Here is a 17,596-nt window from a genome sequence, read left to right as displayed (position 1 = left end):
CACATGACAACGGATCCAACAAAGGCTTTGCTACGCAAACCTGTAAAAATGATACACCTTCACGCTAGCATGTTGCAATGGTTGTATCCCCAAACATGACTGACTGTTCAGTACTGTAGTGTTGTATACAATTTTACATTTTATTTTTCATCATTGCTGTTAGGCGCCTGCCATGCAACTGGGGTGTTTTGTATCTAGCCCTGACTTCTATCATCATAGAGGTGGAAGGTAAACCGACGAACTCAAACATCCGAGATCTTCCAATTTCATGGTCAATTCCAGCCCACACTCAGCCTCCAGCACGTCTTCACAGACAGGTCTGCAACACAAATAGTTTGTAATGCTTTTTTCTTTATTCAGATCAAGTGTTTTAAAGGCAACCAAAGCAATATTAGGTAAAAAATGGAAATAAAAGAATGCTGAAATCTTTATGGTATCGATGGTGACATTTAATAACCTTGTTTAGCACATCTGCGTAATAAAATTCATACTTTTAGGATTTCAAAACCGTGCAAAACCGTGCCGTCCTATGATTCCTTTAGTTTCACGAGCCTACAAAAACTCTGGCCACGATTTTCTCACATCACAACAACATCGTATTTTTGCATCATGGACATTGCTATACATTTTAATAGTGTTGTTTCAACTAATCATGTATAGAAATGATTACATGAATTGACTTTCAAACTCAAATTTTTCGGACCCTAGTATTGCTTGGGGTTCCTTTAAGTGTTGTTTTCTGATTTGCCTGCTAGCAGTCAGAGCTTAAGAATTGTTTTGCATTCACGTCTTATCAACCAACCGATGATACTTAGCTTATTCATATTTCTGTCAGTTTCAGCTATCCACTTTAAGAACAATATCTACATTTAATTTTCCTTACATCATCCTGTCAGTTTAGCAGATAGATTTATTATTTAATAGGTGGGAAATCTGTATTGTACAGCCGGTGTTATCAAGCTGTGATTGCGACATGATATTGTTTCAAGCGATGGTAGCTTTCTGACGCTACGTGAACTAGCTCGAAACCGTGACATAATTTGTTTCCAGTGGACATGCTGAGATATTGTAGTTTAAAATCAGCAATTACCCGTGTGGACAAATAATCTTAGAAAATATCAGTGCAGTCAGTCTATGGAAGAAACCGTCGCTTTTCAGACTCCAACGTTTTCCGACGTTGTTTAGCAGATAATCATATATTCTAAGTGCACACTTACTTACAAACATGTTACTAACATGGCAATCTCAAGCATCATATAATGGAAAAGTTACACAATATTTTTATCGCAAAAAAACACTTTTATCGCAAAAATCAGGAAAAAGCCTGGCAACAGCTTAATTTTCCAATGTACCATTTAGGAAAAAGCTTTATTGCGCGACAATTGTAACGGGTACAATGTATGGCAATTTGCAGATACATAACAATCGACTACTTCTAATATTTAACAATTTCAAAGAACGTATTTATAATAATGTGCATTCTAATAGCTAAAACAGTATACAATGTAATGATGACGATGATATTATTCTGTGTCGGGAATGTAAAGCAATGTCTCAATTCTGCTTAGAGTTGCATATGAATTGGCCTACATAGGCAGATATATGAAAAGGGCAGGACAATATCATATTGAATATCTGTGCCTTCAGGGTATGCCGCAGCATTTTACCGGAGTTACATAAAATCGATTGAAACAATTTCTGCCGGCCATTGACATAGGTTGGAAAATCCATTATGAAGTGGAATTTGTTCTCAATGTAATCATTATGAAAGGAAAGTTGTATTTACTTGTCTCCGCCGTTATAGCGTTGTGGGACACATCCGTCAAAAGCCTGACAGAAATTTTCCCTTGGGCGACATGCCTCGTTACAGAAGACCTCGTTAGATGCACAGCCGGAACCTAGTAAGGAATATCAAATTGACGCCGATGATATAACCATATTCATGTGACAAGTAGATTGTGTTCTAGGTTCTGTTGGTTTGTAGGTGACTGGAAATGAATAAAAAAACATTGGCAAACCGTCAGTACTTGAAATACTAAAAGTATAGTTTCAGGACATTTTTAGCAAATCAGCTTTTAGTGACATATTGAAGCATCGTTGTCAATAACTTATGTTTCTTTTACTCTTCATTTACTGACAGTACAGTACTGAAATACATTTGTCAATTATGATATTTACTGTCACCTCAGCTCAATTACTGTCAATTAGGTGCTTTTATAGACTGACCAATCAGAGCATTTAACTAATTAACTTGTGATTGGACCATTTTTCTACTTCAAGCGACAGTTGCTCTACTTGAAGATGAAACCAGCCAGGATAACATTAGTCTAGTTATATCCCTTTGAGTAAAATGTGTTTATCAAAGCCCCACGACAGTTTTGCCACATTGATTAATGAAATAAATTAGACTTCTGACCATATTTGACGAGAATCTCGACCCTCAGTGCGACCCGATTGTGGAAGGTGAGCGGGTAGAAGCGAGTGTAGAGTGCAAAAGTTGGGTTTTCCAAGAGGTTGCGAGCGTAGTGGTAGCTGTCGCTGTTCCCTTGGAACACCTGAAACGAAGAATATTGTATTGTACACCTGGTGACGAGGATGCCTTTTTGTCAGAATGTTATATGGAATCTAAGAAAAATATATCGAACAGACTGAATTACTTTGTCGATAAGACAACACTGACCACTTCTTCACCGTCCCCGGTGCTGTCAGTGTACATTGTCCATTCTCCAACCACAGAGAACGCCAGCTTGTAGGACATGACCCAGAAGTCCTGGTTGTAAGCTCCCTGGGTGATGACACCGGCAACTTCGTACACCTTGTCATGCTTAACCTGGGGTGACATTAGGAGAAAGCTCATTTCACTTCACTTCATTGATGAAAATTGCCATAATATTTTTAGTTTGTTGTTGAAAAGAGTCGTCCATTTTTGTTGGCATTTACAAAATAAGTTACAAAAATACTCTTCTTAAATTCCAAGTCCAATGGCATGATGCAAATCAAGGACATCTATCGTTGAAGAGATTCATCAGTCACGTGTGACTACCAGTTACTAGAATATTCTTCAATCAGAGACTCTAGAAAGGTAACAAAACATGTTCCTTCAAATTTTCGACGTCCACTGTACGTCTTGATCACGCGGTGTGACCTAGTCTCGCGAGAAAATCTACACAAGTCTCGACCTCGTGCTCTCGCGAGACTAGGTCACTCACTAGGTTACAGTGGACGTCGAAAATTTGAATGTCCGTGTTTTCTTACCTTAAGTTACTGATTGAAGAATGTTCTAGTAACAAGGACAGCTATGTTGAAAGGCACATTCTTACCAAAACTGAGGTGTCGTTCTAAACTGCTCAGGATCTCACACCAATTCTACCTAGAATGTAGTTTTGACTTCTTGCAAGGCAAAATAGGTCGTGATAGACCAAGGAAACTGTGGTTGGAGTGTGCCATGAAGGAGCACCTAACTAGCGTGGATCTCTGGATACGTACAGCCGCATGGAAGCGCGGTGTGAAGACTAGCCGACTGCCGCTCGCCCATGTCTTGGACCCCCGCAGCGGTATTGCCAAATACTGAATATGTACAACTACAGTACTAACTCTAATTCCCACTGCGTACTGATTAGCCTGGAAACCATACCATCGGGGGATCCCCGATATTTCTATGGCACTGGGAGTGATGCCCGCCCGCCCAGACAGCTTAGCCGGCTCGGGGGTGGGTTTACGGCCTTGGATTAAATTAGCTCGCGTGGCGGCGAAACTCTTTATGGCAGCTAAGAAGACAGGCTGACAGAAACGATTCAATAAAGCAGACTGGGCCCGGTTAAACACCCCTAAGCCGACCCCTAGAGACTGGGACCAGGCTACGCACTGATTGGATAAGAGTAATGAATACATCAGAACATACCACATAAGTACAAGAGGGACGGAGTACCACTATCACATCAACGGATTCATCCGACACTTACCGAGGGAGCGTGACGAAGACTGATCTACTAAGAAGGATGGGGAATTGAAAAGGAAAGCCAAATGAAGGGGTAGTCTTGGAGGCCGATCTTTTTTTTTTGTCTTTCCCTTCCACCCACCCTATATGTGCTTACACTCAGAAGTGATGGGACTGGTCAGGCTCTGTTCTCGCGTGACTTTGGCGCGGACCTCATAACTCTTATGGATGATTCAATGGTTGTAATCTCCAACCAGATCACCACGGGGACAAAACGGTGCCTAACTGGAGCTTCTCTGGCTGACTGGAGCTTCTCTGCTGGCTAGCTTATACGATTTTGGCACTGTGTATCTGCTTGGGGATTGCAATGATTGCGCAGTGGAAATGGGTTACTACTGCTATGGTGACCGAAAAATGAGTACATAATGTACCTGTAGCCACTGGTCGGTGTCCTGGCCCAGAGCCGGGGACCAACATGCTCCATGCTGCTGTCCTTTCCCGTTATTTAGACGTGCCTGCCACGGGTAGAAGTCGTCCCCTCGCGAGGAAGCGGCCATGTGGAGGTCGGGAATCTTCGGAACCGCGGCAGGGTCGTCGGGATCCAGTCCGACTCCCATTGTGACGTACTCGTCTTGCGTCGTCCAGGTATTTTCGTCTGAAGCGATCAGCAGGATGTTATTAGGGGATGGGGTAGGTAATCGGATACCTATTAAACGTACTGATGACGATTCTCATGAATATTTGAGAGCCAAGGCAGCAGCCACCTATAAAATACAGGCTTACAATTGCGCTATGTTGCATGCAGTGATGGGGTTTAGCACGCTTTAGCTATAGAAAATGCAACCATGAAATTCTGTAGGATTTGTACCAACAAAATATAATAGGCCAAAGGTCACGATTACAGTCATGCGCAGAGGGTCCATTTTCATTTCACAGAAATAGCCTTGTATAGCCTTGTTAAAAGTATGTGTATATACGTAGGAGGCCTCTTCGTTGGAAATGTTGGCGTTTTTGAGCTGGAATTGACAGGTAAGGGTTGTGGCTATTTCATTAAGTTAGAAAAACAGGGTTTTAGCCATGTTTGAAGTGTCCGGTATTCTTTGAAATAGGTGTAGTTTGGATGTGCTCATTTCTAGCTTTATTCTATACTTCTACATTGTATCATGTTTACGAATTCTTGCCATACTTTGTACCATGTACAATTGTCGTGCAATAAAGTTCTTCTTTCTTGTGTAGGGGGGTCAAAGGTCACCTCGCCATGTTTTGATGGAATTTTACCAGTTTGCGCCGGTGGAAAATCGGCGAAACTCATTAGATTGACACTTTAGAGGTCAGACTACGCTGCCAATGTGAGTTTTCCATGATCTAAACTTCAGGTAGGTGACTTTTGACAGCCTTTTCCTGATATGTTTACGATTGAAAGTCTAGGGGCTGTGAATGGTGGACTTCAACCAATACATTAGTTTCCTGTATCCACTAAGTGGATCCTTCTGTCGTGGTCTTGAATCTTGAACGAGGACATCTGTCGTGGTATTATGAATGTAACATAATGAAAATTTACTTTTATGGAAACATTGGTGCAAAGTTTTGGTTTACAGCTGGATTAGCGCCGTTCCGGCCTTCCCACAAAATTGTAAGAGAAACTCCGGTCTGAGACCTTATGGAACAGCAGGAGACTAACCGTCTGTTACGTAGACCTCCATCACCATGGCAACCCAGCCTTCGTGGCCTGTCGGGTGAAGACGGATGTAGCGTGACGTCACAGGGGTTGGGAGAGGACGACTCACTTGATTGTACCGGTCTCGGTTTCCTTGGAAAACCTGTACAAGAAACATAATCAGGGTCAGATCTAGAAGGGCACAGAAAAGAAGTCAGACACCTTAAAGTGAGCATAACTCGTCAGGAATGTCCTGAAAGATAAGTAATGTACTCCCATAGCCTTTTATGAGGCCCTATGGGCAGTGGCTTGCTATAAGCCCATTCACTGTTCCGACTACGTATGTGCAGTGTCAAAGGTTTGTATACAGTTTTCGTCTCGACATTGTCTAGATTTGCATAACAACGCCCCGAAGGTTTTTGTTTACGTCTCGGGGGCCTTGCACATGCGTAGTCGGAACCGTAAATGGGCTTATCCACTGTTTCACCCTTCTGAGTACGCATGCGCGACGACAGGAATTGTTGGTAATATGTCAAAGGTGAAGGCCCCTGAGACATCAACAACTCACGTTCGGACAGTGTTATGCAAATTAGAGTTACGAGCCTTCACCTTTGACATAACACCAGCAATTCCTGTCGCCGCGCATGCATACAAAGAAGTATGAGAGCGCTTATTTCTTCAGAGATTGCTGTACCTCAGACCATGGGCGTCTTAACCAGTTAAGCCATAACACTTTTGGGTTGGCTACGTTAGCAGTTATGTGCACGTACGTTTTAATGTATCTATCTGTTTTCAACAACATTTGGCCAGGTGATGTAAATAACAAATATTTAAAAGATCGCAATAACCTGACCCTCGACCCTAACTTACTTGTCTGTAGCAACCACCTGTCCTCAGCAACCACTTAAGCTCAGCCCCTTAAGTGGTAGCTTAGGACAGGTGTGACTGTACCTGTACCTGCACGTTGTTGCTGCTGCCTTCGTACGGTGCCCACGAAGCGCCGTCCATGCTAAAGGCCAGAGTGAATGACGTCACCCAACTGCCCAGGTCCCAGTTCGAACCGCCTCCACTAATCAACACACCGGTGACGTCAGTCGTTTTGCCAAAGTAAACCTGCAGTCAAAAATACGTAGTAAAGAGATGCTCTATAATCGTGTCATTGAGCTTGCAATTGCAACAACGTACTAGTAATAGAACATATACTTCATAGCTATGATGATCTTGATTCAATTAAGAACTAGAGTTAAGTATTTGCGCTAAATATACTTCAGGTATGCTATGTTAGTTTAGCGATTACGGGGTCCTTCTATAAATATGGATTGGTATTGAGTTTTTCTTTTTATTTGAGTTGAATATGTGAGAGTAGTGTGCCGATTTGTTAAAAATAGAGAGAACGCTAGCGACCCCAAAAAACACCTCTCCCAAAAATAGTATGGTGACCCTGTGACGTCACAGTTTAAGATGGCGACCACCACACATGCCAACGGATCCAACAAAGGTTTCGCTACGCAAACCTGTAAAAAAATGAAAATCAGGTACCTGAAGCCATTGTTCCACCACAAAACTCGGTACCCAGCAGTATCCTGGTGTACTCGAAGGAGTGTGCCGAGCCAGGGAGGGGGCGAACTCCAGCTTGTATTCGGAACTGGCAGTGACGTAAACATCGGGAATGTACCGACTTGCCAAACCAAGCGGGAAGCCAGGAGGTGGAACATCTGTGAGGAAAATGTCTGTGAGCCTCAAGGTGCACTATTTGAACTAAAAAAGTTTCCCTAGTATAGTTGATGCAAATGGGCCTAATCATGTGGAAAGCTGCACTGTCTTACGTTAATGAACACTTAGATGATGCGTGCATGGTAAAATCTAATCTAACTACCTCCACAGTCGTCCTCATCCTCCCCTCCACTGCAGTCCGTCAGGTTGTCGCACAGCTGAGACTCCAACAGGCAGGAACCGTCCAAGCAGTGAAACTGCTTTGCACTGCAACCTGTACAGGTTTAGCATTATCAACTTGCATTCCAGCCTAATCCATCTAAAATAATATTTAACTACAACATGTATCTCCCCATAAGGGTTTTGTATGGCAAAGACACGTTAACTGCCTCTCACCTCCGGCTGTACAGTTGATCTCGTCCTCCCCGTTCGAACAGTCCTCCAGCCCGTCACAGGCGCGGTATCTCGGCAGACATCCGCCGTCACACTCCAGCTGGAGATCGTTGCAAGGAGCTGTAAGTAACCAGGAGCAGGTGTAAGTATCAATGATTCAATAGAATGTCCATTAGCAACGACGGCAATGTGTGTGTGTGTGTGTGTGTGTGTGTGTGTGTGTGTGTGTGTCTGTGTATGCGTGTGTGTGTGTGAGAGAGAGAGAGAGAGAGGGGGCTGTGTGTGACGTGTGAGAAAGAGACTGTGTGAGAGAGTCTAGATGTGTGTGGATCTGTCTGAGTCTGTGTGTGTGAGAGTCGCTCTGTGGGTGTGTGTGGGTGTCTGTGTGTGTCTGTATGCGTGTGCCTGTGTATGTGTGTGTGTGTGTGTGAATCTGTGCGTGTGTGTGTTTGCGTATGAATCTGTGTGTGTGTGTGTGTTTGTGTGTGTACGTGCATGAGTGTGTGTGTGTGTGTGTGTGTGCGTGTGAGGATGTGTCACTGTGTGTGTGTGTGAGAGAGAGAGAGAGAGAGAGAGAGAGAGAGAGAGAGAGAGAGAGAGAGAGAGAGAGAGAAAGAGAAAGAGAGAGAGAGAGAGAGAGCCTGTGCGGATGTGTGTGACTGGTTTATAATAGGAACCTACCGTTGCAGTTCTCTTCGTCTGCCCCAGAAGAGCAGTCCTTGTCTCCGTCACACACCGAGGCGTTATTGATGCATTCACCGCTGTCGCACTGCCACAGTCCCTTCTCCGCACAGGACTCTGAAGAACACAAACATCGGACACAAACGTCATCTTTGTGTACAAACATACAAAATTGCGATTGAAGAGTGTTCTGGGTGAATATCTCATTTCCAATGTAATACCTCTCATCGATATCGAGAAATGGTAAGCGGAACGCATTAACATGTACATTATGAGCAGAAAATTTGGCAAGATTTTTCAAGCTTTTTCAAAATTCTTGGGCCTCCTGACGTACGTGGACCTTATGCCGCACTGTCTCGGGTCATGTAGGCCATGACAATTTCATTGTATATTGTTTTGCATTATGTATTGTTTAGTCTTAGAGCCCTGTCACACTTGTGCGTATATTCAAGTGCGCATGAGTTCCGCAGTAACATATTTTTGGTTAATGTAAATTTTGCGGGGAGGAAGCTGTTTTCTACGTTGAACGATCGTCGTGGAGTCTGGTTATCAAACCAAAGAACTGCCTTCTTCGGCTGCAAACTGAACCTAAACCAAAAACATATTAATACGCAACACATGCGGGCTTGTATATGCGCATAAGTGTGCCAGAGGCTTTACACTTAGTAGTCCTAGCGATTTGTAAGAAACTCACGGCATATCAGCTCCTCCGATGCGTTCTCACAGTCGGGGACACCATCGCACACTGCAGATGGTGGCACACATCTGCCGCTGTGTTCACACTGGAACTCGACATTGGTGCACACTGTACAACATAATGATAATAACTTTACTGCACAACAATTGTACAAGGTACAAAGTATGGCATCCAATTGTAAAACGATGACATTCTATCAGGCTAATCAATCTATCTTAAACAATATGGTGTAGTAGTATGGGATGACAATGGGATTTTACAATCATTGGAGGAGTTTTTAGCTTCTAGACATTCTTTGATATATTTTCCAATGTTTACCATGTATGGGTTGTCACATGCCATTATGTACTTAAATTTGCTATTCAAGTCCATTTAGATAAATCCTGGTAAATCCGAAGATATCATTGAGCATAATGAATTGCGTATATCAAAATATTTGGGACATATAAGGTTTTTTTTCGCCCCATAGGCTTACAGTGTTATAAGGCGTGTTTGACAAGGGCGCGTTCGTAATGAAGCTATAGGAAATGCACCAAGGTCATTCATACTATGTTGAGCACATTTACCCTAGATCATGTAAAAAACTGCCAACAATTGTATGACGAACAATCTCTGTTTATAGCAATTACAAACTGGACTTAGCTACACCCAAAAAAGGCACTTTCCAGCTGTAAGCGCACGACCGCATCACTGAAATGCAGGGCTATTCACGACTGACCTTGCGCGCGGCCGCCGAACTTTACCTGCTGATTTCTTCAGTAACATTACTAACAAGCTTTCATTAGTTTGACACTTCAGATCAGTTGGGCTGGATAAAAGGGAATTTCCCACCGATATAAACTGAAGTTCATGCAGCCGTTAATTTGGGGGGGTAATGACTATTTTAGAGTCTATATGCGGAGTAACACAGGAATGAGACCATAACGTCCGTTTGATATGCGTAAACGTATCACAATGGAAAGAATTGACTAACTCTATGAAACCACCTATGTTCAAAACACGCCATGGCGTTAAGGTAATATGTTTGCCCTAATATAAATTAGGCACTCATTTGCATATTTGGTATATGTTACTGTTCAACCTGCAATAAACTACATATACATATATATTGTCCTATTATGGAAAAGACTGGAATCATAGAGTTTCCTCAGTAATCATAGAAATAAAATTAAGACCATAGCATCTCCTGGACCAAACATAAATGGAAAATACTGGTATGAAGGAATTTCCTCATAGCTCATGCAAAGGTAGTTTTATTTTGTATGATTTGCATGCCATATCTGTCTAAGCTATCAATTTTAACTATCAACGTATAATCGAAAACAATGAAATCAAAGAATTTCAGCATTAATTTTGATAATTAATTCCTGACTTGTATTTTATTGCTCATATCTCTCTTCAAGTAAGCTACCTGCATAAAGAACATCACGATTTATCGTTCCTTTGTTCAGTTTGTTTGTTTGTTTGGATTGTATACCCGGTAAACCGCCTCACTGCGTAACACACCGGGTTTACACTGAACAGTACGTATATACAGGCTGCATATCCGGACAGATATACTTGATCCACTCACACCGGGAAGGACTCCTACTATTTTCCATAAGCGTGGTGAGTTCTTTCATTGCAGGAGATCAAGTCAGTTTTTTTTAATCCAAAGCAAGTAGAATATGAAGTTGCTAAGGCCATAAGTTGACAAAAAAGTATCCAGAACTTTTAAGATCAACCCCAGTTTGCCTCAGTTGAATAGTGTTCAATAGCTGTCGGCGATATGATATATTATACTTGGCTGTAATTCATTCGGAGGGTACTGGGGGGGGGGGGGGGGCAGGATATTGTTTCTGTATAATACAGATACTGCCTAGCCGAAATTCAATTATAATACAATCATTATTCTTATTCAGAATGATATCATCTGCAAAACCAGAACACTTTTGGTGAACTTACCGCAGTCGATCTCATCGGACTCGTCGTCACAGTCACCGACGCCATCGCAGAGCTTGTTGTCAGGGATGCAGGAACCGGGTTCACAGAAATGATGGGACAGGGGACAATCCTCGGCTGCGCAAAAAAATTCATCTGAACCGTCTTCACAATCAGTAAACCTGTCACATTGATCCGATGATCTCAGACATACTCCACTTCTTTCACACTTGATATCGTCGGGCCAGTAACACTGTGTTTTTTTGCAATTTTCCTAATCTGAGCCGTCGTCACAATCATACCATCCGTCACATTGCGATTCTCGATGGATACATGCTAAATTACTTTTACACTTGAAATAGTCCGAGTTACACTCTTTGTTTGTGCAATTTTCTTCATCCCAACCGTCTCCACAATCATCAACACCGTCACAAGTCGCGTCTGGTTCGATACATACTCCATTACTTTCACACTTGATGTGGCGCGAGAGGTGGCACTCTTTGTCTTTGCAATTTTCCTCATCTGAACCATCGTCACAATCGACATCACTGTTACATTGCTTCCTTGGAGGGATACATACTCCATTACTTTCACACTTGATGTGATGCGAGAAGTGGCACTCTTTGTCTGTGCAATTTTCCTCATCTGAACCGTCGTCACAATCGACATCACTGTTACATTGCTTCCTTGGAGGGACACATACTCCATTACTTTTACACTTGAAATAGTCTGGGTTGTAACAGTCTTTGCTTGTGCAATTTACCTCATCTGAGCCGTCGTCACAATCATCGTCACCGTCACATCCCCACTCTGGTTTGAGACATACTCCACTTCCTTCACACTTAATATCGCCTGGGTTGTAACACTCTTTGCTTGTGCAATTTTCCTCATCTGAAACGTCTTCACAATCATCCCCTCCGTTACATTGTCTTTCTGGTTGGATACATATCCCACTTCCTTTACACTTGAAATATTCGGGGTGGTGACACTCTTTGCTTGTGCAATTTTTCTCATCTGAGCCGTCAAAACAATCATCATTACCGTCGCATTGCTTCTCTGGTTCGATGCATTCTCCAATACTTTCACACTTGAAGTCCAGGTTGAAACACTCTTCGCAATTTTCCTCATCTGAGCCGTCGTCACAATCATCGTCACCGTCACATCCCCACTCTGGTTTGAGACATACTCCACTTCCTTCACACTTAATATCGCCTGGGTTGTAACACTCTTTGCTTGTGCAATTTTCCTCATCTGAAACGTCTTCACAATCATCCCCTCCGTTACATTGTCTTTCTGGTTGGATACATATCCCACTTCCTTTACACTTGAAATATTCGGGGTGGTGACACTCTTTGCTTGTGCAATTTTTCTCATCTGAGCCGTCAAAACAATCATCATTACCGTCGCATTGCTTCTCTGGTTCGATGCATTCTCCAATACTTTCACACTTGAAGTCCAGGTTGAAACACTCTTCGCAATTTTCCTCATCTGAGCCGTCGTCACAATCATAATAATCGTCACATTGCCACTCTGGTTTGATACAAACTCCATTACTTTCACACTTGAAACGTTCGGGGTTGTAACACTCTTTGCTTGTGCAATTTTCCTCATCTGAAACGTCTTCACAATCATCCCCTCCGTTACATTGTCTTTCTGGTTGGATACATATCCCACTTCTTTTGCACTTGAAATATTCGGGGTTGTAACACTCTTTGCTTGTGCAATTTTTCTCATCTGAGCCGTCAAAACAATCATCATAACCGTCGCATTGCCACTCTGGTTCGATACATACTCCGAGACTTTCACACTTGAAGTCCAGGTTGAAACACTCTTTGCAATTTTCCTCATCTGTACCGTCATCGCAATCATAATCGTCGTCACATTGGTACTCCAGACGGACACATGCTCCACTAGTTTCACACCTAAAATCGTCCGGGTTGGAACACTCTTTGCTCCAGCAATTTTCCTCATCTGAGCCGTCTGAGCAATCATCATAACTGTCACATTGGTCCCCCAGAGGGACACATAATTCATTTCTTTGTTCACACTTGATATCGTCCGGGTTGAAACACCCAGGTTCGCAATTTTCCTCATCTGAGCCGTCGTCACAATCATTTATATAGTCACATTGCCACTCTGGTTCAATACATACTCCATTACTTTCACACTTGATATGTTCGGGATTGTAACACTCCTTGCTTGTGCAATTTACCTCATCTGAGCCGTCGTCACAATCATCATCACCGTCACATTGCCACTCTGGACGGACACATACTTCATTACCTTCACACATGATATCGTCCGGGTTGATACACTCTTCGCAATTTTCCTCATCTGTACCGTCATCACAATCATAATCGTCGTCGCATTGGTACTCCAGAGGGACACATGCTCCACTAGTTTCACACCTGATATCGTTCGGGTCGGAACACTCTTCGCAATTTGCCTCATCTGAGCCGTCGTCACAATCATTTTCGTCGTCACATTGCCACTCTGGTTCGATACAAACTCCATTGCTTTCACACTTGAAATATTCGGGATTGTAACACTCTTTGCTTGTGCAATTTTTCTCATCTGAGCCGTCGTCACAATCATTATAATCGTCACATCGCCACTCTGGTTCGATACAAACTCCAGTACTTTCACACTTGAAATATTCTGGATTGTAACACTCCTTCCTTGTGCAATTTACCTCATCTGAACCGTCTTCACAATCATCATCACCGTCACATTGCCACTCTGGACGGACACATACTCCATTACCTTCACACATGATATCGTCCGGGTTGATACACTCTGTATCGCCAATACGAGGGAAGGCATGACCGATGGAAATCAGGCATGCAAATACGAGCAAGCCAGCCGCCATGATCAGCTTTTCGGGGGGAATTGTTGATAGAATCCTCGGTGTACTGGGCCTACCCTGGCACTGAGGCGTGCGGTGACAAAAATAATCAAATAGTGCTGGGTTGTAGGTGGTACGGCTCTGTACATACTTTGTTTAACGAGCTTAGTCTCCCTACGGACAGATGCGCACAAACACCGAAGAATGCGTGACAACGCAAAGGAATGTCATCAATTATTTGCTAGCAGTCTCTTGCTGTCGTATCTTCGACCAAAGAATTCAGTTGTTCCAACTTATTAGAGTATTGTACTAAAGATTTTGATGTATTTGAAGGTGATACCAAGAGTTGAAATTAATCGGTACATATCTGACATAAAACAAGAAAAACAACTGTTTTTTCTTTATCAATCTTAACTTTTACTCGTCCTCTCTATGTTCCTAACTTTACTAAATATGAAAAGTAACATTTTCGGATGAATTGTCACAAATGATCTAGGGTGGCCAAAGTAGCAAGTTAAGCACTTTTTGGGTGGCCAAATTAAAGATCCACAAGTATGGAATTCTGACAAAGGAGCTAGAGAAGCAACCATAGCTATTTCATGACGTCTACACCAGGTGCATCGTTACCACGAGACACACATAAAGCTGCAAATAAAAATACCATAAGTAGCAATCACCCAGCCTGGTCTAGAGCGGACAGTTAATGCTCTCAAAAATATTTTAATCAAGAACTGGTAGTACTAAAATGCCACCGAGGAGACTGCTACGGAGGCTTACATTCTTCATCTATCTTTTGATATGAGCATTCCGCAGTGCACGCTAAGGTGATTTTTGTACAAAAACAAGGGTTACGCAGTACTACTGTAACAGTACAATATGTAGAACAGTTGTACGACAGGGGCAAACCGTCCTCCACCAGAATGGGCCATCCGTCGCTCACCAGAACATCACTCGTACTGCTGTGGGGTCTATGCCAATGCGTGTCAGGTGCATTTGGGCTAGCAGGTAAGCAATTTACTATCCATGTCAATTTGTCCCAGTCGTTGAGTGCGCCACATATCTGGGTTTCAAACTTCACCACAGCCTTGGTTGGGACAACCAAACCACCCACATAGCAAAGAAAGGCTTTCTACTTTCTCTGCATGCCTAAGAAGGGCGGGGTGTCACCGGAGGACCTGGAAGTTGTTTATTCTACTCTGATACGAGCTGTGTTAGTCGTGTACCTAGGCTGCAACACATAACAGAACAACACTCGTGAAGCAGTACAGATCTAGAGAAGGGCAACGAAAATCATCTACAGCAACAGCATCCATACAACTCCTCTCCCCACCCTTCAGGACAGACGGCAGACGGACACCTGAAATGTCAACCACCCTCTGCACTCCATGGAACTAAAACCACATCTCCACACCAAAATTCACCCCTTAAAGACAGAGAACATCCTTTCTATTTTGACAATAAGCTAGCGTCAGTAATCAGGACCTGAGAATACTTTGTTTGTCACTGCCATTTAACGGACACACCGACGAACACTAGTAACTTTTAATATAACTAGTTAACTATAACCGTCTATGTCGGCCGTTTTTAATGTCTATTGAGATGATATCTGCCACCTATTGTGCAATTCTGCCGCTTGGCTTGGCTGCTAAGCAATTTGAATAAAACAGTTATGAGTTGTACAAAACTGAGGTCATAGAACATAGAAGGATACATGTCTTGCGCATGCATTATTTTCCATAATAGCACATGAGAGAATACCAGAAAATTTGCAACTAACGCTGCTTCACCTAAATCTGCAATGAAGCAAATATATGGGATTTTAAAAAAATGGGGTATTTAGGTATATATCCTAGATACAACACAACATTAGTAATACCGGTAGAAATGAAAATTTGACAGATTAATGTATTCAGAACATAGTCTGAAAAACGTCGATAACCCTGCATTAGGAAACGAAGACGTCTAAAATATTCGACCCCAGTATGGAGCTCCGGAGCTGACTGACCTCGTCACTGGGGGAGGGGGGGATTTGATCTACGGCGTACGTTCGCTGGAACAGATCGGTTTTTTGTGACGTAGCCGTTTGGAACTTAACGGCCGTCTTGCCGCGATCTTTTCTTGCTAAGTCAAGCTTATATCTTTTGCACTCTCTGCAACTCAAGGAAGGAACAACAGCTGCTCTATAAAGGTAATAAGCGGCAAGATAATTTTGGGGAATATTTGCCTCGCGGAAAAAAATGCCGCCGGTCTCAACACCACGGGTGGCTCTTTAAAATTCAAATATTTAACATTGCAGTATTTTGTATCAACAGGACTAGAGAAAAAATATAACATGTAAAGAATCAGTGACAAAGCAGGTGATCAGTAATATCGCCATGTATCAGAAAGAAATGGTGGCTAATTCTATGGCCAAGTTGGTGTTGACCCATATCGATATCAGACCAATACATTTTTGCGACGCAACTGGCATTTCTGTTGCTTAGAAATATATTTCTGGTAGATTAGTTTTGTTACTAGTGTACATATACTGTTTCAAAAATCTGCTTTAAACGAGGAGAACCCGCATTTTGCTTTTAAAATCTACAATACTCTCCTCAATCCAACAATTCTAGTGCCCTTATATTTCACTTTACGTCCGTGCCCCTGCGTGTCAGGTGCATTTGAGCTAGCAGGTAAGCAATTTACTATCCATGTCAATTTGTCCCGGTCGTTGAGTGCGCCACATATCTGGGTTTCAAACGTCACCGCACTACTACTAGTCTTGGTCGGGACAACCAAACCACCCGCATTGCAAAGAAAGGCTTTCTACTTTCTCTGCATGCCTAAGAAGGGCGGGGTGTCACCGGAGGACCTGGAAGTTGTTTATTCTACTCTGATACGAGCTGTGTTAGTCGTGTACCTAGGCTGCAGCACATAATAGAACAACACTCGTGAAGCAGTACAGATCTAGAGAAAGGCAACGAAAATCATCTACAGCAACAGCATCCATACAACCCCTCTCCCCACCCTTCAGGACAGACGGCAGACGGACACCTGAAATGTCAACCACCCTCTGCACTCCATGGAACTAAAACCACATCTCCACACCAAAATTCACCCCTTAAAGACAGAGAACATCCTTTCTATTTTTGACAATAAGCTAGCGTCAGTAATCAGGACCTGAGAATACTTTGTTTGTCACTGCCATTTAACGGACACACCGACGAACACTAGTAACTTTTAATATAACTAGTTAACTATAACCGTCTATGTCGGCCGTTTTTAATGTGTATTGAGATGATATCTGCCACCTATTGTGCAATTCTGCCGCTTGGCTTGGCTGCTAAGCAATTTGAATAAAACAGTTATGAGTTGTACAAAACTGAGGTCATAGAACATAGAAGGATACATGTCTTGCGCATGCATTATTTTCCATAATAGCACATGAGAGAATACCAGAAAATTTGCAACTAACGCTGCTTCACCTAAATCTGCAATGAAGCAAATATATGGGATATTTAAAAAATGGGGTATTTAGGTATATATCCTAGATACAACACAGCATTAGTTATACCAGTAGAAATGAAAATTTGACAGATTAATGTATTCAGAACATAGTCTGAAAAACGTCGATAACCCTGCATTAGGAAACGAAGACGTCGAAAATATTCGACCCCAGTATGGAGTTGACTGACCTCGTCACTGGGGGGGGGGGGATTTGATCTACGGTGTACGTCCGCTGGAACAGATCGGTTTTTTTTTGTGACGTAGCCG

The 17,596-nt window shown here is 42.6% G+C and overlaps 3 protein-coding genes and 1 long non-coding RNA gene across 4 annotated transcripts; all 4 read right to left on the bottom strand.

The window, feature by feature from the left end:
- Positions 1–171: 171 nt before the first annotated feature.
- LOC136429357 (uncharacterized) lies at positions 172–2,549 on the bottom strand. Its single transcript, XR_010754748.1, has 3 exons — positions 2,417–2,549; positions 1,787–1,898; positions 172–319 (listed from the first exon to the last, which is right to left on the bottom strand). It is a non-coding gene; the product is annotated as an uncharacterized lncRNA (long non-coding RNA).
- A 104-nt stretch (positions 2,550–2,653) lies between these two features.
- Positions 2,654–5,844, bottom strand: LOC136429539 (neuropilin-1-like). The gene is made up of 3 exons (XM_066419371.1): positions 5,619–5,844; positions 4,369–4,592; positions 2,654–2,830 (listed from the first exon to the last, which is right to left on the bottom strand). Exons 1-3 carry the CDS (start codon positions 5,770–5,772, stop codon positions 2,654–2,656), a joined length of 555 nt encoding a protein of 184 aa, XP_066275468.1. The 5' UTR covers positions 5,773–5,844.
- On the bottom strand, positions 5,781–11,266 carry LOC136429538 (very low-density lipoprotein receptor-like; the record flags this gene model as incomplete). The annotated part of the gene is made up of 8 exons (XM_066419370.1): positions 5,781–5,786; positions 6,552–6,707; positions 7,134–7,309; positions 7,471–7,581; positions 7,704–7,820; positions 8,382–8,498; positions 9,076–9,186; positions 11,023–11,266. Coding segments are annotated over 8 exons (1,038 nt in total), but the record flags the coding sequence as incomplete, so codon positions are not given.
- LOC136429537 (prolow-density lipoprotein receptor-related protein 1-like) lies at positions 11,265–13,867 on the bottom strand. Its single transcript, XM_066419369.1, has one exon. It carries the CDS (start codon positions 13,865–13,867, stop codon positions 11,273–11,275), a length of 2,595 nt encoding a protein of 864 aa, XP_066275466.1. The 3' UTR covers positions 11,265–11,272.
- Positions 13,868–17,596: the final 3,729 nt, after the last annotated feature.

This window comes from Branchiostoma lanceolatum, chromosome 3, assembly GCF_035083965.1.
Source record: "Branchiostoma lanceolatum isolate klBraLanc5 chromosome 3, klBraLanc5.hap2, whole genome shotgun sequence".
In the NCBI taxonomy this organism is placed as follows: Eukaryota; Metazoa; Chordata; class Leptocardii; order Amphioxiformes; family Branchiostomatidae; genus Branchiostoma; species Branchiostoma lanceolatum.
The sequence above is the reverse complement of the archived record's forward strand: the minus strand, read 5'-3'. Positions and strand labels throughout refer to the sequence as shown.

Excerpts from the sequence above, each read along its gene's own strand:
- LOC136429539 (XM_066419371.1), bottom strand. The coding sequence starts at position 5,772 with ATGTTTCTTGTACAGGTTTTCCAAGGAAACCGAGACCGGTACAATCAA. Across the intron at positions 4,593-5,618 it reads GGAGGTCTACGTAACAGACG|ACGAAAATACCTGGACGACG; the intron begins GTTAGTCTCCTG and ends TGATCGCTTCAG. Across the intron at positions 2,831-4,368 it reads ACACCGACCAGTGGCTACAG|GTTAAGCATGACAAGGTGTA; the intron begins GTACATTATGTA and ends ATGTCACCCCAG.
- LOC136429537 (XM_066419369.1), bottom strand. The coding sequence starts at position 13,867 with ATGGCGGCTGGCTTGCTCGTATTTGCATGCCTGATTTCCATCGGTCAT.